This window comes from Phycodurus eques, chromosome 23 (assembly GCF_024500275.1).
Source record: "Phycodurus eques isolate BA_2022a chromosome 23, UOR_Pequ_1.1, whole genome shotgun sequence".
Lineage (NCBI taxonomy): Eukaryota > Metazoa > Chordata > Actinopteri > Syngnathiformes > Syngnathidae > Phycodurus > Phycodurus eques.
Genome location: NC_084547.1, coordinates 4,978,116 through 5,004,873, shown reverse-complemented (window position 1 = coordinate 5,004,873; position 26,758 = coordinate 4,978,116). Strand labels below are relative to the sequence as shown.

The 26,758-nt window shown below is 48.1% G+C and overlaps 1 protein-coding gene across 6 annotated transcripts; it reads right to left on the bottom strand.

The window, feature by feature from the left end:
- Positions 1-57: 57 nt before the first annotated feature.
- On the bottom strand, positions 58-26,742 carry chd3 (chromodomain helicase DNA binding protein 3). 6 transcript variants are annotated; one of them, XM_061668648.1, is made up of 40 exons: positions 26,528-26,742; positions 25,239-25,351; positions 24,999-25,166; positions 24,778-24,902; positions 24,454-24,692; positions 23,571-23,710; positions 23,375-23,504; positions 22,998-23,173; positions 22,655-22,909; positions 21,915-22,112; positions 21,336-21,538; positions 21,122-21,253; positions 20,964-21,063; positions 20,700-20,891; positions 20,290-20,490; positions 20,087-20,224; positions 19,641-19,762; positions 18,912-19,085; positions 18,121-18,262; positions 17,916-18,047; positions 17,733-17,850; positions 16,941-17,065; positions 16,637-16,868; positions 15,858-16,042; positions 14,944-15,121; positions 14,780-14,866; positions 13,801-13,886; positions 13,429-13,562; positions 13,202-13,346; positions 12,647-12,809; positions 12,400-12,509; positions 12,148-12,328; positions 11,958-12,044; positions 11,739-11,870; positions 11,369-11,477; positions 10,864-10,996; positions 9,280-9,475; positions 8,392-8,555; positions 7,988-8,084; positions 58-2,324 (listed from the first exon to the last, which is right to left on the bottom strand). In XM_061668648.1, exons 1-40 carry the CDS (start codon positions 26,703-26,705, stop codon positions 2,230-2,232), a joined length of 6,015 nt encoding a protein of 2,004 aa, XP_061524632.1. In that variant the 5' UTR covers positions 26,706-26,742; the 3' UTR covers positions 58-2,229. The 6 variants fall into 6 exon arrangements, 5 of the variants coding, with proteins under 5 accessions (XP_061524632.1, XP_061524628.1, XP_061524630.1 ...); XM_061668644.1 differs by lacking the exon at positions 58-2,324 and adding an exon at positions 2,331-5,034 and having other exon boundaries at positions 25,239-25,348; XM_061668646.1 differs by lacking the exons at positions 58-2,324; positions 26,528-26,742 and adding exons at positions 2,331-5,034; positions 26,288-26,356.
- Positions 26,743-26,758: the final 16 nt, after the last annotated feature.

Genomic DNA, 26,758 nt, shown 5'->3' with positions numbered 1-26,758 from the left:
CGTCCTTTCACAGCTAGTCTCTGACACTTCGACAAAAAAGTGTTCGCAGAGAGTGTGTCTCATTTCATTCTGTTTTATTACAAACAAAAAAATAAGGAGATGCGCAATTTTTGTAAATACTTTCATTGCCGGCCAACATTTGATAGGCGTAGTGACAAAAGAATTTAAAAAAACAAACAAAACAAAAAAGGACAAAGCAAAGTGCTTCTTTTTTGGGGCAACATTTTAGTTTGGAAATGTTTTAATGAAATGAAAACATTTTTTTTTCCATTCACTTTGTCCATCATTATGTTTTAATAAGGCGTTTTTGTTGCTGTCTTTTCTTCTTCTACGATGTTGCGTACCAAAGGCAATTAGTTATCAGACGTATATATATTGTGGCTGGTGTTTACAGTGGATATATAAAGTCTACACACCCCTGTTCAAATGGCAGGTTTTGTGATATACAAATAATGAAAGACAAATCATTTAAAACATAAATGTAACCTATAACCTGTACAACTCAATAGAAAAAAACCTAACCTTTTCGAAAGGGGAATTTAAAAATACCCAACTGAGATAACATGGTTGCACAAGTGTGCACACCCTCATAACAGGATGTGGCTTTTTTCAAAATTAACCAATCACATTCAAACTCATCTCAAATGAGTTAGCAAACACCTGCCACCACTTTAAGCGCCTCTGATTAACCTCAAATAAAGTTCAGATGGTCTAGTAGGCTTTTCCTGACATTTTTTGCAGTCACACCTCTGGCATTTGAATGGGGGTGTGTAGACTTTTTAAATCTACACTAACAATATGTGTGTGCATGTACATCATCTGCAAGTTCCAAATGTAAAATGGAGGCATGATAAAGCTACTTCTTCGTTTGATCCTCGTTATGATGTAAAAAAAAAAAAAAAAAAAAAAAAAAGAAACTAGGCAACAACTACGAAGAACTAAAAAGTGTGTATGTGTGTGTGTGCGTGTGGGGGCGGGGGGGATGTTGGCTAATACTGATTTGTTAGCAAACCATCAGAAACATTCATTGGGAGCTTCGTGGTATAAAGAGAATTATCCGACTGTACACTGTGTTGATGGTTGATGCATGCCACCAGAAATTTGCATGCAGCTCTGAGCGCGAGGATGCTGCTGGAGTGAAGTGTGATTGTGTGTGTGTGTGTGTGTGTGTGTGTGTAAGCCTCCGAAGAGGAGGCTTGTTGAGGAGTATCTTGGTTTGAGGCAGAAAAGCGAAGGAATTTAGGAGAACTGCAACTGTGTGTGTGTGTGTATGCGCGTGCATTAGGGCCACAGTGAAAAGAAAGCAAAAATAATTCTACAAGAATAAAGTCGTAATGTGATGAGTCTTTCAAGAAAAAAAATCTAAATATTAAAAAACAAGGTCGTCATTTTTTTGTAGAAAATCTTACAAGAACGAAGCCATAGTCTTGCGAGAATTAAGTCACATATTTCGGGGATAAAGTATTTTATTTATTTTTTTATAGAAAAAGGCCAGATTTCTTTACAATAAATTTCATTTATTTGTGAAAAAAGTCGTAATTTTGCCTGAATAAAGTAATACTGTTACTTTGAAAACATTAAAAAAAAGTTTTTATGGGAGCAAAGTTTATTTTTTTGAGGAAATCTGTTGCCTTACAAAAATAAGGTCATAATTTTATGAGAATAAAGTCAGCGATTTTACCTTATCGGACAAGACGTTTTTTCATGAAATAAATCAAAGTCGGATTTTTTCAGGAAGTGGTAATTTTTCAAGAATTAAGTCATAATCATGCGGGAATGAAGTCGTATTTTTAGAGAACAATTTAGCGAGAAGTCAATAAAGTCATACTTTGATATTTTTAATTGTAATTTAATGTGAAAAAGACCATTTTGTAAAATTATTTTACAAGAACAAAATCAAATTTTGGGAGAATTTCGTCAGAAACCTAGGAGAATTGTGTCATATTCTTCCAGAGAAAAAAAGTTGGAGTCTTAAAAATAAATGTGTTTTTAAGTGGGAAAAGTCAATCTTGCAAAGCAACTCAAGAATAAAGTCAGTATTTTTCCAAGCAAAAAGAGTCACAAAACGTCGTCTTGTTGGAACAAAGTCCATCAAAAAAAGATCGACGTCATTCTCATAGTATACATTTTTGTTTCTTTTTAGTGTTGCTTGAATACTCACGCTTATGTGTGTGTGTGTGTGTGTGTGTGTATGTGTGTGTGTGTGCGCACGCGCCAGGTGGCATTAACCTAGTCGTCAATACAGATGACCTCGCCGCTACGTTGCTCCCGTCGCAGATCTCCTTCCCGCTCTTTCTTGACGGACAAGGGGGGTCCGTTGAGCACTGCGAGGGTGGGGTGGGAGGGAGAAGCAGAGTTGGAGTTTAGTCGAGAATACTTTCCGGATGCACTGCAAGCAATGGTGCCCTAGCATGGAGCCTTGTGGCACTCCGGTGGCGAAAACAAGCATTTGACACGAAGGTGCATACGCTTCCCACGTTCGTCAATGTTCTCGGGGAGTGCGACGGAGAGTTTACAGCTCCTTTCCCAAACAAAAGCCAGGAATAGACGACGGGCGCGCTCGCACCGCGGCTCGAATGTCATAACAGCGCTTCCAGATCTGCCGCGCGATAAGGGAGGCAAGACTAACTCGATTCATGGCGTTTTGCCAGTGGGGGGGGGGGGGGGGTCAACGGAGGGAATGGAAAGAGCGAAGGGAGGGTATCACATGAGAATTAAAACAAAAGGAGGTGAAGACTGGGTGAACAAAGAAGAGAATCAGCCGTTGCGCATAGCTCGTCCGCCAGAGGGCGCGGGCACATTTTCCCGCTCCAAATATTGTTTTTTGTGGTGGCCTTTTATGGTAACATTTGGTCAAAGACAGCTTGAATAGGCTCCAGCTCACCCAGGACATTAACGAGAACGACCGCTATACAAAAATGGATGGATGGATGGCATAATTGACTCACGGGTTAGACCATGTGTCAAAAGGGGGTGAGGAGGGCTGGGGGATAATGGTGGTTGTTTTTCAACACTGGTATGCTCCAGGTTGTTGATAACTCGCAGTTACGATGACAAAGATGACATCCGTTGACCTCGGGATCGTGTTGGAGCGACTCAGCACGCACCAGATGAAGCAACTCAGGTCCAACAGATAATAAAAAAACTCTCTCCGGTGGGTCCCGTCTGCTATCTGAGCGACAAGAGCGCTGCCATCTTGGCGGAGCGAGGCAGAGATTCAGCTCGGTCGACTGTAGCCGTGCCAAAGAGTTCTATTCTGGACCAAACGTGTGTGTGTGTGTGTGTGTGTGTGTCTCAACGTGAAAAGTGCAGGCTTCGACTTCAGAGCGGAGAGTCGCTCCAGCTGGGCTTTCATAAATCCGCACGCCGCTGGACTTTCTCAATCGAGAGGGAGAGCAGGAAATCAGAGGTTGGAAGTGATTTGCACGGGTGTCTGAGCGCCACTTTGACACACATCCATGACACAGCAGCAGCAGAAGCATTCTTTGGGCTTTTGCTCTCCACCAAATCCACAAGGGGAAGTCTGCTTCTTTCGCGGATATAAAAAATACATTTTAAAAAGCCAGAAGCTAAATGCCGCTGCTGGGAATCTTTGTGTACAAAGTTCCAAACAGATATCAACAAGCGTCCCGAAATGAACTGCGTAGAAATTTACCCTAACGAGGACAAGTGCCATAGAAAATGAATTGATGCGTGGCCTAAACAAAAAAATACCTGCGGGATAGACCACGTGTCAAGATGGGCGGAAAAAAAACTGGGGTTTTTTTTTTTTTTTTTTTTTCAACACTGGGACGCACCAAGTTGTTTGACATTTAGCATAAATGAGGACAAGCGCAAGGATAATAGAGGTTGTTTTTCAACAATGATATGAAACCAGGTTGTTCATTGTGAACTTGACCCTAACATAGACAAGCGCGACAGAAAATGGATGCATAGTGACTTCCCACATCGGTATAAACAGCGAGTCATCGACATCGGAATTGTGGCTTTCCACCAGCGGCGTCAATGTCGGCAAATTGATCGCAACTGATCGGCGAAAGCGCGCAAACTTGACCAAGCTCTTTCCTCACCTCGGATTCCTTTAATTGAGAGTTTACCAAAAGCATCCACAGACCAGACCAGCATAAACGAACTGATCCAAACCACATGCCCCCCCACAAAGAAAAACTGTTTAAAGAGCCAAATCCAATTCAAGCGAGACAATGAAGACTTGGCCCCAACCCTGACGCTGTGTGTCCAAGGGCTTGGTGTTCCCGGATGACTTTCGCCATTGTCGTTCCTCTGCTCAAAGTCAGCAGATACGTGAAGTTCTTTGCGAGATTCTGTGTGGGGTCCAGACAGTATGCGCGCGTGTGCGTGTGTATGTGCGCAGACAGGGGGGAGTGGAAGACTGCGGTGGAATGAGGGAGGATAGGGTCAAAGCCAGGAGAAAGGCTCCTTCACTATGCCGGTGGATGAAGAATTGATTCAAGAGGAACTTTTCTTTTTTTTTTTTTCCCCCAAAAAAAAAAACCAAAAAAAAAGGGGGGGGGGGGGGGGGGGGAGCTCAGGAAATCAGGAATGTATTTGTCTTCCTCTCTCTGAATTCCTGAAAACCTGCGATTGCATTAACATGCAGTCTTGTCTGAGGTCCACGTCAATCCATTCTCCGTTTTCCCACCCCCACGCAAGTCATTCGTGCCACTTTCCGACATCTCCCGCTTCCCGTGTGGCACTTGACCTCCGACTTGCAACTTCTCTCCCTCGGCGTTCCCCAAGGCACGGTCACGGTCACGGTCACTTGTCAGGGTTTTTTGGGACGACCGTTGCGCGGCAGGTTCTCCACCGTGTTGCTGAGCCGGTACTTGACGATGATGCTGTGCACCGTCGACTTGGGCATCCGCAGCTCCAGGCCGATGGCCCCCTCCGACTTGCCGTCCTTCCAGAGATCCACCACCCGCTGCCGCTGCACCACATCGTGCTCCTTGGTCTTCTGGCACACGCCGACAGCGGCCGGCCCCCCGCCGGCTCCCCAAGCGGCTCCGCCGGTGGCTTCTGTGGGGGCAGACAAGCGGCAGACTGTAGTGGAGGCTTGCAGAAGGGGCGCACGATAATGTGACACTTTACTGGTCCCCGGCGACGGGGATTTAGTCGGTCAGAGGGCGGCTACTGGAGCTGGCGGGGAGGGGCTCGGTAGTCCTGCGGGTGCTTGAATGAACCCACGTGGCGCACATTAAGGAACGTTTCTCTCGTGGCGAGTCCAGGTGAGGAAGACGTGATGGATGAGCGGCTAACAAGCGGCGGGCGCGACATCTTTCACTGACCCGGTGAAGCTCAAGAAGACGACACACCGTCGCGACAGCGAGCGCAGTTTTGCCTTGCCGCAACCACCACACACATCGTCAGCTTTTTTTGGGGGTCAAATTTCAGGTCGAACCTGAAATGCACTGAAACGTGCGCAGGTGAACTTCAATTGACGTTCTCGAAACTTTTGAATGGGGATCGTCGCATGTTTCGGCGCTTTTTATTAGGGCAGCGCCGATATCGATAGCGGCGCCGATACTGTGCGTCTGTACTTGTACTGAGTCTGAAAAATGCTCCGATACTCCAAACCGCTACTGCTGACCGCAAATTCTGCTCTGCGAGAGAGACGATCAGCTCTGCACAGGCGGCGATCGAGGCATCTCGAGCCCCGTCGCTGGCCCCGTTAAAATGTCAACTATAAGAGTGTTATATGCGAGTGAAAGTGATACAGTATTTCATGAAAATAAAACACATTTTCATCACAATTCCAAGATGTAATATACCAAGTATCAGTCCCCTGCACTCTGTCGGTAAAAAAGTGGTATCGGTGCATCCCAAAGTTTTCCACTACTTCCTGTTCTTTGACAAGGAACTAATGGGAAAAATTCATGTTTGAACCTTGAAAATGTTCACGGAATTGCTTTCTGTGACTCTTCCAGTCCCTCTGGATCTCTGCTGCAATCTGCTGCAGACTCTGTGTGCCACTCTAAGCTCAGTGGCCATTCGCTTCCGATTTGATGGCGAGGAACCGCTGCACAATTGGGAGGGGTTGTCTTGGGCTCACGATGCCAAAATGTCAACAGCGCGATGAAGCCGACCGTTTGAACAGCCGCCACTGCCGTCTGAGGACCAACGCAAAATGGTTCCACAGCTCCCTCCCCAAAGGAACAAAGGCCTCCCCGCGAGCCCCCGAAGCCCGTTACGGACGAGACCTCGGATGGCGGCTCTGAAGTGTTCATGGGGTTCAGGAGCGCTCCCTCAGTGAACTGGACCCCCCTGAAAAACACTTCACAACAAGCACTGTGGGACTACATTGGAGTTTTATGCAGCCAAGTGAGTGGGGGTTGAGGGGGATCACATGGGAATGTCTCCGAGGAGAGGGCTATTATAGGAGCTTGACGGTGGCCAACTCTTTGGATTTTGTTGTTTTTAACTCTGATCACATCTCCAGCCAGCTTGCTTTCTCCCTCTCTGGTCAGGACCCCAATCAGGGGCGGCGATGTGGCCTCGAATACCCGACTGCACGCAGACTCGGGAGCCGGCAGGGCAACTCGCGGCTATTTCCGTCACGCATTTACGCGAGCAGAGTGCCTCTGCGGTTGGCGTCCCTCTCAAAATACCTCCTGCGTGTTTTCTTGGCGTGGCCTGGGGATAATGACATTTTCGCCGATGGAACGTGCAATGCCTTTGACAGATGTTTCGGTCTCCAATTACACCAAGACGGCGTAGCGCGCTCGAGCCGTTGGGGAAAGACCAGGTTTCTGCAGTTATCTCTGCCACATCTCCGTTAGCTAAACATCTCCACACACACACACACACACACACACTCACGCACGCACGCATGCTGGCCAGCAACAGAGTGCGTCTGGCGAGCACATGCCACGGTGAATATCAATTCACGAGCTGCTGCGGGAGGCGGCGGGTCGGACGTCGCAGCCAAAACACAATGTGCACATTCCTGAGACCCAAATGAGTCGTCAGACAGGTCTAACATTTTGGTAAAACAACCTTAATATAGACACAGTGTGTTTGCTAATGTCTGTTTCAGGTGGTTGTCTGGCCTCTGACACGAGAACTCTCCAACCCCCCCCCCCCCCCCCCTCATTGTGGACCTTGAGCGTCTGAGATGAACACTCTATTGACAGTGCTTCACATTTAAGTATCATGTTGACATTGCATTTTTCCATTCCTCCCCCACAACAACAGAGATGGATATCTTTAAATAGGAGCAAGGTTCTGGACGGCTTTTTGCCCGCGTCATCAGCGCAGGGCCGCTGGGTAATCAAGTCCAGAACTGGAAAGCAAAGACCAAATCCTCCTCACTGCCGTCACTGCTTTATGCGAGTGCCCCGTTTGTCCTCCATTTGGATCCAACGAAAGATGGCCGGACGGACCATAAACCATACACTATGATCCTAAAACAGTTTTATATCATTTCAAACTCATCTTAAGACATTACCCTTCAAAAATAAAGGGCTTACACATTATATGATTTTGGTAAAATGCACCGGAAGTGGGCTTGTACATGTGGCGACGACGACTTCTTCTTCTCGCCGAAACTTAGCTCCTCCCCAGTATACAAAGTTTGCATCTCAGACGAGATGTTTCACTTCAACATAGTTCCTTGGCACCAAGACACCACAAGATGGCCCCAAAGCCCCGTTTAATCGGAAAGTAGGACAACTTTACCGTAGATGCATGGGTACCTTCCTTGGGTCCCTACTGGGTAGGACTACTTTTTTATTGGGAAGGGCTTTGCTGCCATCATGTGGCATCTTAGGGCATTTTTGGCAAATAATGGTGGATAGGTTCCCCAAAAAAAAAAAAAAAAATATCCACGAATATGTAAATTGGGTACCGTCCTTAGTGCCACTGTCATACCAAGCACATGTCCAAAAGGTGTTGATGAAGACTTAAGCGCTAAAAGATGGAATTCATCACTTGTGTAAAGTCTCTTTGGTAAAGAAATTAGAGGCTCACTAACCTGATATGAAGGATCCGGGTGGCATCTGACTGTAGTTGGCCGGAGCGAAGGGGGTTCCGTAGTTCTGAGGGGTGGCGTAGAGTCCGGGAGGGATAGGCTGCACCGTGGAGAGGAGGGGGGTAAGTTCAGACAGGATGGTATTTATGAAGTGTGTGTTTGTGTGTGTGTGTGGGGGGGGGGGGGGGGTGCTACGAGGGGTAGACAGCAGCAGCAGCAAGGGAAACGAGAATAACATTATAAAGTGCTTAAAGATGGTGAAGCAAATCTGCTGACTAAGCAGTTGTGGAGTGAAATAGCGCAGGTTGATGGGCTCTGTGTTTTTACTGGCCGCCCTCCATCATTTTTCCACTGGCAGCCTGCACAGGTTAGAGTGTTTGCGTTCGGAGCGAAGAGAGGCGGCTGACCGGGGGAGCGTGCGTCTCCGTGCCCTTGCTGGCCAGCCGGCTCAGGATGCTCCTCTCGGACATTTGCAGGCGCGCGGCGATGGGCGGCACTCGGGACAGCGCGGCCGGCAGCCGGGTCACGTCGGCCTTCATGTCGCTCAGCAGCTCCTCCAGCTGGTTGAGCACTGCAAGGACAACAAGAGATGACTCCACCGCTCCCAGCTAATAATGTCTTCCAGGTGGAATTAGCTTCTTTTTGTTTTGTTTGGACTGTAATCATACAATTAGTATCATTTTCCAGGATTCTTATTCAATTCAACCATATTTGGTTCATTTGGAATGACACAATTTGACTCAAGGACTACAAATCCTTAGGGTGAGTGTTTTGGTTTTTTTTTCTCTAAAAAAATCCTGACCCAATACAACTGTGCAAAATAAACACCAGGAGAGTACAAGTGAATATTACCTACTTACCAACCTACCTTCCTTGGGTACTTGGATACCTTCTTTGGATAACTAGGTCCCTACCTTAGGTACCCAAGGAAGGGGTAGCCAATCAAGGTACCAGAGTACCTCAAGGAAGGTACCCTAGTAACTAACTTGGGGTACCGAGGTACCTTCCTGAGGTAGCCACTTTTGATAAATGGGTATCTTCCTTAGGTAACCACCTACCAAAGACCCAACCTACCTGCCAGGGGACACACCGACTGTAGCTCTTCTATCTAGGTAGCTCCTAGTTACCTACCTGACTACCTACCTCGGTACCAACCTACTCTACTTACCAGAGTACACCCAAATACAAAGGATCACAGATTTTTTTTCATGAGATCATCGTTCTGCTTTTTCCATTCTGCTGCGTGTTGTTATAACTTACTGTATACGCATAAAAAATGCGCGGGTGCCGCTGACCTTTATGCAGGACGGCGTTGGCTGGCTTGTTGCCCGCCAGCGACTCCTTGCTGAGGTGCTGGTGCGACTCGGCTAGGCACTCCACTTCGGCGAAACGCGCGTTGAGCGCCATGGCCGGGTGGCTGGGGTCCTGCGTCATGTTCAGGTAGGCCGCACGCCGCAGCTGCTCCTCGATCACCAGCGCCTGCTCCAGCAGCTGGGGGGGGGGGGGGGGGGGGGGAATGTTGACGAGTTACGACAGTCCAGGCCTTCCTCAACCTTTTGTCTTTATAGATATAGAGACTACTTATTAAAAGATGTATTACTTTTGCCAAAAAAATATATAAAATATATAATACAAATATATATATAACAATGCAACTGTAAAACAAATACCAGGAACTTGTAGGTACCTTCCAACCTATTTTATATCTCTAGTGGATATAAACATGACTTTTTATACACACCCCTGTCCAAATGCTAGGTTTTTGCGATTTAAAAAAGTTAGACCAAGATAAATCATTATTATAACAACGTGCAATCGTTTTTTTTTTGGTTTTTTTGAGGAGGGACATAAAACACAACATCTGAAATGTGGTTTCACAAGTGTGCTGACTCTCTTAGAACTAGGATGCGGCTGTGTTCGGAATTGACATGAAATCACATTTAAAGTCACCTGCCACGATTAAAAGCACCTCTGATTAAGCCCAAATCCATTTCAGGTCATGACGAATACAACTTGAACAAATGATGATGAAATAACATTCTTACAAATGAAAAATCAGAAAATGCATACAAGTTTTTGAATGTCGAGCAGTGACAAATTCGCCACTCTGCTTGGCTCATAAACTGTAAATCTGACTCTAATGTCAGCCACAAACCTCACCATGCGTGCCGCATTCCTTCGGTACCTACTTACATTCATTAACAAGTTACCAGGGTACCTTCAAGCTACCTATCAGCGGTACCTACTTACCTACCTTAAGTACCTCCCTTAGGTAGCTACAAATTTGCCGAATATTCACGTTGCCGTTTATTCACGTTACATCACGCAATCAATCTTAATACGCTGAAGAAAAAACAAAACAAAAAAACTTTATCATTATGAAGTCGTCATTATTTTGAGCAATGGGTAAAGGGACGACAGATTCCGTAAATGAGGATGTTGGATGATGCGGAACACGTGAGGCCGTCAAAAAGAGGATGAGGAAGGCTGCAGTCAGCACTTTGGCCCGGGCCGAGCGCAATGTGCGCCTCGGGGCATTTTGTCAGGTGATCGATGACAGCAAAGCGCTCTTTCCTCACAAAATGTCAGGCTAACTAAGGAGCTGGCCAAGCATTATTATCCGTGTTTGTGTTTTACACAGAAAAACATCGGAAGGCATCAAATCTGTATGTTTCGAATCCTACACAATATTTACAGTACATTAGCGTGAAAAGCTGTACAAAGCCACAAAACACTATAAACTCCAGATTTGCGCGACACAGCGGAGATTTACGCAAAAAATAAACAGTCGGATTTGAAATACAGTGAATCGCTGTATTATCGTTGTTTAAATTGAAGGGGGGGCGGGGGGGGGGACGACGACGTTTGCGTTGTCTTACCTTGAAGCGCCGCGCCAGGAACTTGTTCTTCATCTCCAGGAAGTTGCCTTTGTTGGCCTGCGACTTAAACGGCTCGTTGACGATGGCGAACGGCGGATCGTTCTGGATGTCCTGCCACCGAGCGTAGCCGTGACTGGTGCCGAGGTCAAGGAACCTTCCAAACGACTCCATTTACAACGGAGATCAATTCGCGCACAACGCTGTCGAGAGGTCACGTGTCACAAAGCCACGGAAATGTATCAGCTGCCCCGTTAAAATACACACAAGAACACTGTACTAGCATGGGAGCGCTATTGGATGTTCGGTGCCGACTCGGAATTTTCCAAGATGTCAAATTTATGGCAGAACTCCGTGTGAGCGGCATCATAAAACAAGATTGATGTCATTGATACGCAGCCCTGACTCACAAAATAGCGAGGACAACATGTACTTAATGTTTGAGTTTGCTGTTAAAAACAAACACGCCAGGGGGGCTGGGGGGGGGTTACCGCGCCGCCAAGGATACATGACGATTCCTGCCAGGAGCCAGAAATCGTGGCGGCGGTGCCAGATCTCGCTCATCTTTCCCGAGGAGATGGCGGCCCGCTCCTCGTTCTGCCAAAGAGTGTGCAGCTCTGCCGAGGGAGACGGAAGCGTTTTTACAGCCGTCTACTTCATATAGAAGTAGCGATCATTTCCCCGGTGCACAAATAACTCCCACGTGCCTACTTACCTCCTCAGCTAGCTTCCTTCGATAGCTCCCTACCTACCTCCCTATCGACCTACCTCCTAGCTACCGACATACCTTCCTTACCACCTTCCTTAGGTGGAGGAGAGGGAGACGATAAAAACACGGTCCTCGTTAGTTCTAATTTCAAGTCCACGTCGCGACTGACCAGTGAAGCCGCCGTCAGCGATGTTAAACATGAAGCGAGGCCGCTCAGCAGGCGGCTTCCCGTTCCCCTCGGCGGGCTCCGCCTTCGCCTCCCCGATTTCTTTCCCAGCGTCCTTGTCACCTTTCGCCTCTTCTGTTGGCGACGACGAGCACGGGCGGCGTTGAGAGGGGAGCGACAAAACAAGAACAATGCATTTTGATTGACGGCTGTCCGATCGACCTTCGTCGGGTTCGGCGGTCTCCTCGGCGTCTGCCGCTTCCGGCTCGTCCGTGTCTTTCCGCCGATCCCGATCCACGTTTGCTCCATCTGAGAGACACACAGGGCTTGAGCGTTTTAGAAAGAGCAGAAAAAAACGTGAGTCGAGCAAATCGGTGAATTTGTAACTCGTGAAGCGCCAATCTTACTGTACCTGTTTTCCCTTCTTGCACCCGCCCATCCCGCCGGGTCGGGACTTTGCTCTCGTCTGGCGAATTCCTCTCCTGTGGCAAAGCGTTGCTCGGTCCGTCGTCCTCCTCCTCACGTGATTGGTCGCCGTCGTCTTTGCCCTCCGTTTTCGGACTCGGAGGAGGCGCGCTTCGCGGTGTGCCGAGCTGCAATGATGGCAGGGCCACAGTTGAATGAGGGAAAAAAAGACACAACTCAAGTAAAAAGAGTTTCCCACCTCTTTGCGCTCCTCTTTGTCGTTCTCCGACTGGGCCTCGTCATCCTCCTTGTCCTCCTTCTCGCCCTCCTTCCCGTTCTTTTCAGGCTTGTCCGCCGGCGCGGGCGTCGCTGCATACGTCAACAAAACGTCATGAGCTCACCTGTCTGTCCTCAGCAGAGGGAGGAGCGCCCCCTGCTGGAGAGCCAGTGTAACTGTGAAGTTTTTTTTTTTTTTTTTTTTCCCTCCCCCCGCCCCCGCCGTCTACCTGGCTTGGAGTGGCACGGCGTATTGTTGTAGCTGGCGTCTGGCGTGGGCGTCGCCGTCTTGGCGGCGGGGGACGACGCTCTGGACGAGGATTTGTCCAGGCTGACGTCGGGCTTGAGCTCCGGCAGACTCCAGCGCCCGTTGATGTGCTCAAACTCCTGAATCTGGAGCGATGGTATTTCCATTCATTTCGATCGGGAAAAAAAAAAGTTCATTTCAGGTACGAGCGTCGTGACGGAATAAATGAAACTTGTAAATCAAGGTACCGCTATTTGTTCATTTTACCTTCTGCCATCTACCGGAAGAGCATTTAATTTTTCTGCCTGTCAATAAACGTTACTGGCATTGATGGATAAACAAAGACATTATTTCTAGGAAACAGATGAAAGGTTTTACACCAATTAAGTGGAATTGGATCATTTATCGATGGCACAACGGTTTGGAATCACTGCGCTACTACAAGTGTTCTCAAACTTTTAGGGTCCATGGACCACGTAGATTCTGTCAAATTAAGTTCTCAATTAAAAAAAAAAACAACAACAAAAAAGAGCGCCACCTTCTTCTTGACAAGCGACATGACGCCGATGCGCGTGAGGACCGGCTGGCGACACAGGCCCTCCCTGGGGACGCCGTCGGCGAACGTCTCCGCCCCGTCGGCCACCGGCTCGCACAAGTGACGCATGAAGAGCGACACGTACGCTCTGGCAGAGACACGGCCAAGCCTGAAGCTTCAACGCGCTGGCTTCAACGTGCCTTTGTTTTTTCCCCTCTCCTTCCACTTACTTGAATTCCTTCTCAGTCTTGCCCCTGAGGTCTCTGACCAGCCACTGAGAGGCGAAGGCGTCCCGAGACGGCATCCCCCAGCGCATCACCGCATTGAGGAAAGCCTTCCGCTGGCGTGTATTGAAGCCGAGAACCTACCCGAACGAAAAGACTGGTGAGAACGATCTGCATAGAACAATATTCACTTGCTACGCTTTTATCCAGCTATAGTTGTTACTCCACTACTTAGCCGAGGTTTACGTCATACCCGACTGCTTATGGAGAATATTTAGCGGTACGTGAATAGTTACAATGCCGCTGGCTATTCTTGCTTCCATTCTGCATATAAACCGTATATATGTGAACATTTGAAAGGAAAGCAGGTGGACAGACTTCAAGGTTGCCGCCCACTCTGGCCAGAAGAGGAGGCAGCGGTTTGTCTTTCTCGTTCCTCAACTGGCGGCGGGACTGTCTCCGACCTGCAAGGGAATCAACGGGTTCAAAAAAACAAACAAACAAAAAAAACACACAAAAAAAAACAAGCCCTCAGCCGAGGAAAAAAAATTCTCTTTGCGAAGGCACGTTTTGAATCTAGTATCGCATGCTCGCCTTTCAAAATGATTTTCAGGCGATGATGAAAACTCGACGCTCCTTGGCGGAGGTCAGGAACGGAGAAAGTGAGCGTTCACTCCGAGATGGCCGTCTCCGGCGCGCGTTGTGTGTTTTGGCAAAGGGCTTTGCGCGAGTGTGCCAGGCAACTGGATCAGCTAAATAAGAATTGATTTGATTGTACAGCTATTTGCAGACCCCACACACAAAAACAATGTTTCGAATGCCCTACAGCAATAGTTTTGAACTTTCATTTTGGCACAAAGTCCGATCCCAAAACAGGTTAACTTTAATGTCATTGTCAATATTCTTTGGTTGGACATTTTGGTGTTGAAATATACCATGAATAATTCTCTTCTGTGATATGTGGGTTTTTTGGGTTTTTTTTTTTTTTATTTTATTTTATTTTTTTCGCTGCTCCTCGTGTGTGAACGAAGCAGCTGTTTAAAGGTTTAGTGTCAAACTCATTTTTGTCACGGGCCACTTCTTAGTCATGGTTTTCCTCAGAGGGCCCTTATGACTATTAAAACAAAAATGTACAGTCACGTTACCACACAATTGCACCGCCGATCGCGTGGTAACTTATATTGCGAACAACAAATTGAATTTGAAATCACAAGTCATGGAAAATTGGGGCATACAAATATAGTATTCATGATATTATTATTGTTCACTTTATGTTAAGAAGGGATTTGGTGAAAAAAAAATCATCTGTTTCAAAAAAATTAAACGGGGATTGAGAGTCGGCGAATTTGCGACTCGCCTTCCGGACGGTCGTCGAAATCCTCGTCTTCCTCCTCGGAGCCCACGGAGTACTCGGACTGGTTGTCGGAAATGTCGGCGTGCCACTCTGAAAAACGGCCAACGTGACGCGGCGCCGCCAGGAGAAGAAAAGCAAGAAGAAGAAAAAAAAAAAAACGGCCATGCCTTGGTCTTCCTGCGCTGCGTCGTTGTAGTTGACAGGCTTGCGATTCCTCTTGCCTTTGCCCAGTTTGCTGGCCAGGTCCTGCTGCTGCTGCTCGTAGTGGTGCCGCAACAGCTTCTCCCAGTAGTCGGGATCCACGTTCTCCTCCTGCTTGATGATCTCTCGCTCGATCTCGTCGATCTGGAGCACCAAAAGCAGGTGGCGATACGATCGTCTCTCGCCACACGGAGCTAAGCGGACTTTCCGAAAGGCGAAAGCTGCGTGCTTGTTTGAAGAAGCGGGTTTTATTCGCTTTGCTTCGTTTTGTTTGACAGTAAACGGCAACTCGGTGCGGCATTAAACAACTATTTGACAAACTGCTGCTCGTTGTTGTGAAGTGAGTGAGTTGAGTTCCTGCCACCACACAGCGCCCGTCTCTCAATTGTATTTTTATTTTTTTTTATTGCAACTCAAAGCAAAAAAAAAAAATCTTTTTCAATTTCTTTTGCAAAATATGTGCCTCGGCTCAATAAAGTTTGCGAAACACTGCGATAAGCAGTGTGGGAGAAGAGCAGGCACGCCATAATCTCGCATATCTGTGCTGCGTGAACGAGCTCTTTGCCCCCATCGCTAATGTCTTCAAGCTCCATACTGAAATACAGATGTTTCTTCGCAAGGAGCGGATTAAAGCAGCGGCCGTCAATATATTTATACAGCTCCGATGAGAAATGAGAGCGTGAGTTATCACCCCAGTTATCTGCAGCGCTATTTTGCTTCTCTCGGTTCATTATTTCACCGCTTTTTGGCGTAAACCAAGATGAATGCGGCAGCGCTGCCAACATTCCCCCCCTTTCCTAGCAACAGCCCAAAAAAGGTAAAGCTGGAAGTGAAATAGAAAAAAAAAAAAAAAAATCCTTTTCTTCCCTTCGCCTCTTACCTTGTCCTCCTCTCGGACCATGTAGCGGGCCACTTTGAAGGAGCTGAGGTACTCGTTCATGTTCTGGACGTCCGAGTCGTCGGTGGCGTCCTGGCTTCGGTCCAGCAGCCTCTCGATGGCCGCGCCGTCGTAGTGGATCACGTTGCCCTCGTCCTCCGCTTTATCCCCCGAGGGATTCTTCATACCTGTCAGGGACCGCCGATCGATTCAACTCGAGCCCGAGTCAATTATTAGGCAATGTATTGCGCAACAATACTGTATAGAGTACATCCGGAAAGTATTCACGCCGCTTCATTTTTTTCTCTCCTCATGTTGCTATTTGCCAGCATTTTTCCAAAGCAGATAAAATTATTTTCTGTCAAATTCTACACACAACAACAACTTAGTTCTTGTCATATTGCAACTTTTTTTCTCTCCCAAAAGTAAGACTTTTCCAAGAATGCAACTTTTTTTCCCCAAAAATACAACCTAAATTGTAATAATACTGCTATTTATTTCAATTAAAGATATATATATAACTTAATTCTATTCTCTTTCAAAAAACGAATTCATTTGAATAATGTTGAACTTAATTCTTGTAATATTGCAAATTTAATGTCGAGAAAATAAGACTTAACGCCACGTAACGTTGCAGCTTTTTCTCTGGAAAAAATACGAGGTAATTTGGCAAAATATCCCCATTTTTTCTTGAAAGAAATGCAACCCAATTCCTTTGCCTCGACAATACAAGACTATCTGCTCCTCTCAAATCATCAGACAATGGAGCCGTGCTCAGTCACCTTCTGCTCCATTTTTGAACAGCTCCTCGGTTCCAAACTTGAGGATGTCGTCCAGTTCCTGCTTGCTCATGGAGCCGGCTTTGGAGCCCAGGCCGGGCCGGACCACCAGGTGGGTCAGCATCATCTTCCTCTTGGCCACCTGCGTGATGCGCTCCTCCACGCTGGCTCGCGTCACAAACCGGTAGATCATCACCTTGTTGGCCTGCCCGATGCGGTGAGCCCGACTGAAGGCCTGAAGGGTGCGCAAAAAAAACGCTTTAGAGGAGAGCGGAAACAGGAAAGGCCGCAAACCCATCGCCGCTACCTGAATGTCGTTGTGAGGGTTCCAGTCCGAGTCGAAGATGACGACCGTGTCCGCCGTGGCCAAGTTGATGCCCAAGCCTCCGGCGCGGGTGGACAGCAGGAAACAAAACTGACAAGCGCCAGGAGCTGCGAATAGGAAAGCCGAGCACCGAGGACGATTCGGGCTTAATTGCAAAGGGGGAAAAAAAAAAAAAAAAAAAAAAAAAAAAAAAAAAAAGCATATTTTCGAGGGGAAAAAAAAATTCTTTTGGGGGATAAAGCGGTATCGCACGGGAAAGGAGTATTATACTTATTGTCATTATTATTATTTAAAAAGCTTAATGTCAAGAAAAAAGTGGGCAAATTAATTGCAACTCAAATACTGGACTCCAACACTTTGTGTTGTAAAATACGACTTTCTTCCTACAACAATTCAAATGGAACTTAATTCTGGCAATATTATGACTTTTTGCACCAAAAAAAGGTGACTTCATTTGCAACTTACGTTCATTAATATATTCAGCGATGTTGTGACTGTCTTTTAAAATAAAACAAGACCATTCTAATATTGCCGACTTTTTTTCTGGTAAAAAAAACAAAACTTAAGTCTAGTAAAATAACCTTTTTCTTTAAAAAAAGCTGTTACTTTAGACTCGTCTTGTCGCACCGTTTTTTGTGACAAAATACCACTTCATACAATATTTGTTCGACTACAATTCTAATAGTATTGAGTGTTTTTGCTCCAAAATAAGATTTCATTCTCGTAATAGTGTGCGTTTAACAAAAAAAGAAAGAACTAAAGCTTCGGGCTTACCGTTGAAGCGGTCGATGGCCTCCTGCCGCAGCGCGCCGGTGATCCCGCCGTCGATCCTCTCATACTTGTAACCTTCGTAATCCAGGAAGTCTTCCAGCAAGTCCAGCATTTTGGTCATCTGCAAAGGGCGAGCGTCACCAAAACCGTGGCGAACGAGAAACTGCAGGCGACGAGGGTGGATACCTGTGAGAAAACCAGCACTCGGTGTCCCTGCTCCTTTAGTTTCCTCAGCATCTTCTGCAGCAGCGTCAGTTTCCCGGAAGCCTTGGTGAGGGCGGACCCCTCGTACGCACCGTTGGGCGTTTTCTGGGCCTCCTGGAACGAAACGAGCGACCGCCGCTGTAGCGTTTTTGCAAAGGCGGTGACGGAACGCGAGCGCTTTTCCCACCATGGAAGCGACGGGGAAGAGGTAGGGATGGTTGCAGCACTTCTTCAGATCCATCATGATGTTGAGCAGGGACACCTGGTTCCCGCCGCCTTTGGAGTTCAGCGCCTCAAAGTTCTTGGTCAGAATCAGCTTGTAGTATTTTCTGTGTTTACGGACGGAAGAAACCAAAAAGACGGAGGCCTTGTTCCATTTGACAACCCTTTCAGCTTGTCGAACAACCACAAACCGTTTGGCTTCGAGCTCGCTGAAGTTGACTGTCAAACTAAGCAGCAATCCAAGAGAATTACATGTTGTATTTTTAACAAAACCACATTAACGTTGCCTTTTGAAAGGCTGCTACCTTCGTGCAGACAAACGACGCAAAACACCGCAGGCTGGCTACCCAAACTAGCATTGACGGAGCAGTAATTATTCACGCGTAAACAATTAACAATTGAAAACAAACGACTATTTTCTCATCAAAATGAACACCTTGAATTGTTGATTGTCATAGTTCAGTAACACTTTTTCTCGAAAAAATACCGCCTGGCACAATATTGTGACATTTTTCTCAAAAACACAACATTTTGAAAAAATACATCTTGATTCTTGTAATATTGCGACTTTTTTTCCTCAGAAAAACACAACTTCAATCTTTGAAGTTTACTGTCAAACAAAGAATGATAGCAAATGCCTATTTAACCACCGCTTATTTTCAGTACCGCTTTTGTTCTCATTTTACATTTGCATTAACAGAACTAAAATATTAACAAAAAAAAAAAAAAAAAAAAAAGAGATATGGAGTTTTGTACTTCTGCATGGGGCTCAGCTCCACCCGCACGATGAGCTCGGTCTTGGTGGGCATGTTCTTGAAGACGTCGGCCTTCAGCCGGCGCAGCATGTGAGGCCCCAGCAAGTCGTGCAGTTTCTTGATCTGATCCTCCTTGGAGATGTCGGCAAACTCCTCCAGGAAGCCGTCCAGGTTGCTGCGCAAGCACGTACCATACGGACATTCCCACTTCAACGTTAAATATAACTTGATTCTTGTAGTATGTTAACTCTTTTTTTTTTTTTTTTTTTGTAAAATTATACAACTTCTTTCTCGTAATATAACAAGTTTCTTCTCCCCAAAATTTTCGCAATATTGCAACTTTTTTTCCTCAAAACATTCTTGTAATATAGCAACTTTCCTTGAAAATAATAGAGCTTAATTATCATATTGTCATTTATTTCCTCAAGAAAATACCATTTTCTAATATCATTTTCCTAAAAAAAGCCACTTGAGTCACATGATTTTCTTAAAAATAAAAAAACACTATAATTCTTGAAATATAGTGATTTTCATTCTTGTTATAGTGTGACTTTTTATGACTTTTATGACAATGACTTTTTCCACACGAAAATACGACTTCATTTTTGCAAGACAGGAACTGATTTTCTTGACGGAAAATAACTTCATTTTCATACGTTTATTGAAAGAAAGAAAAAAACCTACATTCCCTTCATGTTAAAAACACTTCTTGTGTGTGCGTGCGCCCTACTTGAAGCGGTTGGGCGTGAGGAAATTGAGCAGGTGGAAGAGTTCCTCCAGGTTGTTTTGCAGCGGCGTCCCCGTCAGCAGCAGCTTGTGGTCAATCTTGTAGTCGTTCAAGCGCCTGAAAAACTGCCAACCGATTGTGCGTTTTGACACAGAACGGCCACCAGAGGGCAATCACGTACGTTTCTCAAGTGGACAGTCACACAAGCAGTACTACTGGTACTGTATGTACTTACTGTACATACATACAATACATATGGCTCCCGACCTCTCTCAGGAAAAAAAGCCTTCTCGTAATATTGAAACCTTTTTCTCATATACTGTGACTTTTTCTACAAAATATGAATTTGTTATCATAGCATGATGACTTTTTTCCTGGAAAATATGCGCCTATTTTAAAATCCTGTGGCATTTCGGGGCAGGCGTGGTATTTGTGTTGATTCGGCGTACCTTGGACTGGTTATTTTTCAGGCGGTGAGCCTCGTCCACCACCAGGCAGGCCCAGTCGATGGACTTCAGCGCCGTCTGGTCGATGGTCACCAGCTCGTAGGAGGTCAGCAGCACGTGGAATTTTATCGGCGTCTCTCTCTGAACGAGAAGCCTTCGGTCATTGGCGCGAGCGCTCGCGGCGCGATTGCGGGACTCGGCCTCACCCTCATCTTGAAGGCCTTCTTGCCCGCCTTGACGGGCGAGTCGTCGAAGGAGAACTCGTTCTCCCGGATGATGGCTCGGCTGTCCTTGTCGCCGGTGTAGGTGACCACGTAGAAGTCGGGCGCCCACATCTCGAACTCCCGCTCCCAGTTGATGATGGTGGACAGCGGGGCGCTGACCAGGAAGGGGCCCTTGGTGTGACCCTAAAATAGACAAAGAAAAGGCTTCTAAAGAAAAACAAACAAAATAAGACTTCATTCGCATATTATTGCGACTTTTTCGTTACTTACTTACGTTAACTTAATTCTCGTAGTATCGCAACTTGTACGACTTAATAAATGCAAACTACTGATACTGGCCCAATAAAAAGGTGTGAAAAATTTGGCGCACTGCGTTGCTGGAGCGCGCGTACCTCTTTAAAGAGCGAATAGAGGAAGACAATGGTCTGGATGGTCTTGCCCAGACCCATCTCGTCCGCCAGGATGGTGTCGGTGCCCTGAGCCCACGAAAAGCGAAGCCAGTTGAGACCCTCCATCTGGTACAGGTGCAGCGTGCCGCCCGTCGACGTCACAAAGTCGGGCTGCTCCTCGTATTTTATGGTCGGCTGCGAGGGGCAAGAAGATTCGGCGTTTTTCTTAAAGCGACACGCAGCCACTTCCGTGTGACGGGCGCTCACGTCGGTGACGGGCGAGGCGGGAGAACACTCGTCTTCGCCCTCCCGACTCTTGCTCCTCATCCCGCGGGGTTTGTCGGGGTCTTCCTCGGTGACGGCGTCCCTGCGGAAACGTCGGGTAAGCGCGGGCCGCGTCGCCGCGAGGGGTCAAAGGGGCGTACCTGTGTCTCCGGTAGTTGGCCTTGTAGATGGCAAAGTCGGGGATGTCCATGTGGTCTCGTTCCCAGGTGCACTGGTCGTAGGTCAGGTCTCGCCACTTCACCAGGTAGTGGCACATCCCTCTTTTATCCACACTGGCACACAGAAAGGAATGAGAAAAGGACGGAAAGAAGGACGAGGCAAAGAAGGACGCTACGAATATCATCCGCCTTTCACCTGTGGTTGATGATGCGATGGATCATCATCCACTCGGGCTTGATGCCGTATTTGTAGTACTCGTCTTCCATGGCGCGCCTCTTCTCGCTTTTTCCCACCGAGCTCTCGTCCTCGCCGCCGGAGCCGTAGTCCAAAGCGGGCGGCTCGTCCATGTCCGTCTTCCTCTGGTAGTTTCTGTACATCACCGAGTGGAAGATCTCCAACTGGAGGGTTCGGATCATATTAAAGGGGGAAAAAAAGCATTTTTTTATTGAAAAGGTATGTTTCCTTTTAGTGGTACACAGGCTCCCTCTGCTGGTACACGGGGGAAAGACAAAATAAAAATAAATCACTCCCTAAGTACAGTTCAGTTGTATTTAACTCGATCTTTTTTTCTTTACTGTTATTGATCACATTATATTGAAAATGACCCATATATATATATATATATATATATATATATATGGGTCATTTATATATATATATATATATATATATATATATACACACACACACACACACACACATAATAAACAAATTTAAAAAAGGAAGAGGTAACTTTTACATTTGTTGATGTGGGAACCCAGATTTGGTTTTCACCTGGAGCTCTGTGATCCACGTGCAGTGCCAGTAGGATTGTCCAGCCAGCTTGACGAAGAACTCCCGCTGGGCTCGGCCCTTCGCGGGGGGCGGCGGGCGGTCGGGCGCCGCGTCCGGCGCCGGGACGGGGGCCGCAGGCGGGGGCTCCCCCCACCGCCAGTGAAGAATCTTTTGCACGCGTCCTTTGATGGGCGGGCACTTGAAGGTTAACACAATGAGCCAATGGATGAAAAGTGTGGATGCGAAAGAGAAGAGAAGGAATAACATGACGGCAGGGGCTGGGCGATTGAGTTGAGTTTAGTCATGAATTCGAACTTATGGCTCAGGATATTTTTTTAGAAAAGCACCAGTTTCCGCCATTCAAAAATTCTCCATCTATTCTGAATCTATGAGCCTCTCACACCGCACTCAAGCTTGCCATATTTGTCGCCGGTTGCTAAGCGACCTAACAGGAAGCGGCCCGGTGCCTTTTCCCGCCTTGTTTGGACGCGAAGTAGGCTGCAATTCCGCAATGTCGATTCTTCACCTTGACAACGGAAAGCCGCGCCAAGAAAGGGCAACGGGGGTCTCGGGGAGTTCGAGGAAATCTAAAGCAAATCCCAGGAGGAGGAGAGAAAAATGCGATAAGCAAAGGTATTAAACTGGATTCCGGTGGAAAGATTTTGGCCCAGCCCGAACCGACAGCGAGCGCGTGACGTGACAGGCACGCGCGGGAGCCGGCGAGCGTCGGCGGAACTAACCGTGCATCGCGGACACAACCACTCTCCATTGGGGATCTCTGGCAGCGGAGGGTTGAGACAGTGGATGTGGTAGGAGGATGTGCAGGTGTCACAGCACAACAGTTCACCTCCGTCTTTGCACACCCGACAGAACTCCATGTGGTCGTCGTCCTCCTCCACCCCCGCCCCGACCTCCGAGATGGTCCTCTCCTCCGCCTCCTCCTCAAAGTCCTCAAAGTCCTCGTCTTTTGCCTCCCACTGGATTCCTTCTTTTTCCTTGTGTGGGGGAGGGCAGAGCGGAAGGAGAGGGTCAACGCGGAAGCCGCGCGGCGATCGGGAACGCTCGAAACGTCGCCGGACTCACGCAGTGAGGGCAGCTCCACTTGCCCTCGGGCGCCTTTTCCAGCTCGGGCTCCAGGCACACCAGGTGGTAAGCTCGCGGGCACGTGTCGCAGAGGATGATCTCGCCGCCCTGCTGGCACACCTCGCAGTAGTCCTGGTGGTCCGTCTCGTAGCCGTCGCCCTCCTCGTCGCCGGGGACTGGAAGGTACGCGAGAGACTGGGGGGGTAGATCTCATTTCTGTGTTTTCTGCCTCGTCTGTCCTCTTTTGACGTCAGATCCTCCCACCAACCGAGGGGCGAGGATAAACCGTTTTTTTTTTTCTTTTTTTCTATTTCTATTTCACAATACGTTGCTATTTTTCTCGCAATGACTTTTGCAATGCGGCAGGCGACGCTTACTTTTCTTCTTCTTCTTGGCCGGCCGCCCGCGCTTGTTCTTCTTCACGCGGCCGGAATTGTCGGAGCGAACCGAGGACCCGCGGACGCTGGAGTCCTCCCGCTCCGAATCGTCCTCGTCCACGTCGTCGCTCTGACGGAGACGCGAGGTTAGCCCGCCCGCAAGCGTCACCCGCGCGGACGCCGCGCTCGTACTCACAGAGCAGCTCTTCTTCCGCTTGGCGCACACGTGAGAAGGTTTGAGCCGAACGGCCGCCATCTTTTTGGCCTTGGCCGCGGCCAAAGCCTTTTTCTTGTCGGGGACTCGAGGGCTTTTACTGCGCTTCTTGTAACCCGGACCTGCACATTCAAAACTCAGCGTTATTAGCGTATGTAACATTTCGACCGCATTTCTTTTACCCCAGAACTAGGAACCTTACCGTCGACACCCACGGCAGTCACCGGGTCGGCCTTACGGAGCCACGCGCATTCAAAGTCACCCTTAGTATAGCTTGGAATGTGAGGATCCCGACCCCGAGTGGACAAAAATAAAAACATGCACCTCACGTGCATATATTGTATCCGTAGTGTTGTTTTGCAAAATCAGCTTTTACATGATTAGGCTAGGAAGAATTTGTTTTGCCACAAAAACAGCATGCACTCAAAATCCTGCAGTACGGCGGAAAAAAGAAATCCGCACTGCACGGAATCTGCAATCGGTGAAGCACGAGATAGCGAGGGAACACTGTATTGCGTACTTATGAGCTTTTTCAGTGTTGTTCAGTTTTTTGGGGAAGGGGGACGAGTTGCTGTTTCTGTACTCAGTCCAAAACAATCACAGTTTTGCTTTGAGTGCATGTGGTGGCATCTCGGTGCCAAGGAAATCATTTAAAAGGGAGTTGAGGAGCTTCATTTAGACAAAAGTCGTCATTTGGTGCCGTCTTGTGGCATCCACAAGCAATTACAAACCCTTCTACTCACTGATTTAAAGAGGACTCGGTGTACTAGGACTTTCCAGAGGCCTTTGGGTCTTCCGCGATGAACATAACCGACTGGAACCGAGCGGGACCAAGAACAGGGAGAACACAGCAGCCAGGACTGACCTTTGCCTTCTTTCGTCTTCGCCTTTCGGACGGGCGGAGGCGGCGGCGGCGGCACAGGCGAGGCGGTCGCCGCGGAGACCTGCTCGGCGACAGCGAGGGCGGCGGCGGCGGCGGCCGCAGCCACCGCGGCGGCGTTGCCTTTGAAGGGGTTGTTGAAACTGAACTCCCTCCACTTGGCCCCCAGGATGGTCATCATCTTGGACATGGGGATCTTGGGGTTCTTCTTGGCGATCATGGGCCTGGCAGAAGGCGACATACAAGTACGTCCCTGTGGCCGCAAAGCAAAACCCGGAGCGTCTCTGCGGGCGGTGGCGCGAGTCGCACCTCATGAACTGACTGAAGGCCTTGTAGTTGGTCAGCTGCCTGTAGTCCTCCTCGGTGAAGGTACGGTCAACATCCTCCAGGCCCCACTCCTCGGCCAGCTGGGCCGAAGTCTTCTGCTCGGCAGGCTGCTGACAAGCAAGCAGCGGTCAGACAAGCCCGAGCATCAAAACCGCAACCACGACTCCGCATTTTTCAGGTATCTGTATTTTATTTTATTTTACCCTCGTGGTCTCCTCCTGACTGCTGTCTCGGTCCTCGTCATCTTTTTTCTTCCTCTTGGTTTTCTTCTCCTTCCTTTCTTTGCGCTTCTTCCTCTTCTTCTTCTTCTCGCTGTCCGAACGGTCGTCGAAGTCCCTTTCCCGCGCCGAGTCCCGCTCTACGTGGCTGCCCTGAGCACACGACAAAACGGTGACGAGCGGCCGATGAGACCGAGCGGTCGACGCAGATGCGCTCCGACGTACAATCTTCTTGCACTTTTTCTCCCTTACGGGTTCCCCCTCTTTGTCCTTCTTTTTCTTTGGCCGTCCTTTCTTTTTACACGGGAACTCCCTGTCGGACGCGTCCGCCTCGTCTTCTAGGGAGAAAGACAATCGTCAGAAAGGGACAAACAATGTGCGATCGTCCCCGCTTGAGATATTGACTCACAACAAACGCCGCTTCACGGGAACATCCGCAAAAAGCAATTTTCTATCGAGCTTGTCCAACTTTGGCTCACAGGTGAGCTGTCTATCCCGGCTAACATTTGGGAAAGAGTTGCGGTACACACTGGACTGGTCGCAGGGCAGACAAACAAGCATTCACACCTACGGACAATTTCGAGCCTTGAATGAACCTAACATACATGTTTTAGTCATGCAGAAGAAAAGCTGGAGCACCCGGAGAAAAGCTACACAAGCACAGGGAGAACAGATTCAAAGCTCAGACATTCTAACCACGAGCTCACCGCGCTGCCTTGAGAAAAGAGCAGCTGCAATACAGGAAAATAGTTCAAAAAACAGTTCCACTGCTTTAACAGAATGGGAAATATTCCCAAACAAAAACATCGTAGCCGAGAATGCACTCGAGCTTGCTAGCTAACCCTGGCTAATGCAGTCTGGTAACAAGCGTTGAATGTGTTTAAATCGTCCAACTTCCCGGGTAAGTATTCGGATGCTAACGCCGACGACGGCGCGCCGAGGGGCGGCCGCTGTGCTCACTCGAGCTCGGGGACTCGAAGGCCCCGCCGGTGCAGGGGCGGGGGCTCGAACTCGGGCCGCGGAGGTCACGAGGGGGTTAAAGAGCTCATTTATCAATCTGACACGCCGGCGTGTTCGAGTCTCGCCCATTCCAATCTTTGTTGTTAGAAACGTTAGAAAGACGCGACTTTGCACACCGTTTACTAGCAGTCCCGGAAACTTCTAGAACTCACCGAAATTAGACTCATTTGAGACAAAATGCGAAATAGACCTGAGATAAACCTGTTTGTAAGTCACCCGCGAAGCAGCAGCAATCGTCCTGTGTGTCGATTTACCCCGATTGCGTTTGAACGCATCACGAAAAATGTCCTGGAATGCTGTCATTCCTGTGTCACGGCGTGAAAGGGGGGTTGGGGGTGCGGAAGATGACACTTTGGTCGTGGACACAAAGTTCCCGAGAAGAGCGAGCGTGTTTAGTGCACGTAACGGTGCTTAAAACGTGCATTATTTGCAAGGACCGGGCGTCCAAACGTCGTTTTCAAAGTGTTGTTTTCACCCGGGACGCCTTCACGTACCTGGGGCGGCTGCAGTTTGCCGAGGCGCCGCCGGCGAGTTGATGTCGCTTCTGGCGTCTAATAAGTCTCCACCACCGCCGCCGCCGTCGTCGTCGTCGCCTTCTTCCGCAAAATCTCCTCCCTCGGAATGAAGCGCCGTGCCCTCGTCTTCCTCACAGGCCTGCGGAGGATAGGACATGATAGTCCTCTCATCGGGATCCCGTCCTTGTGTGCAAAAAAAAACCAAAAAAA

Excerpts from the sequence above, each read along its gene's own strand:
- chd3 (XM_061668644.1), bottom strand. The coding sequence starts at position 26,705 with ATGTCCTATCCTCCGCAGGCCTGTGAGGAAGACGAGGGCACGGCGCTT. Across the intron at positions 18,048-18,120 it reads TCTTCCCCGTCGCTTCCATG|GAGGCCCAGAAAACGCCCAA; the intron begins GTGGGAAAAGCG and ends GTTTCGTTCCAG. Across the intron at positions 5,035-7,987 it reads ACCCGGATCCTTCATATCAG|AAGCCACCGGCGGAGCCGCT; the intron begins GTTAGTGAGCCT and ends CTGCCCCCACAG.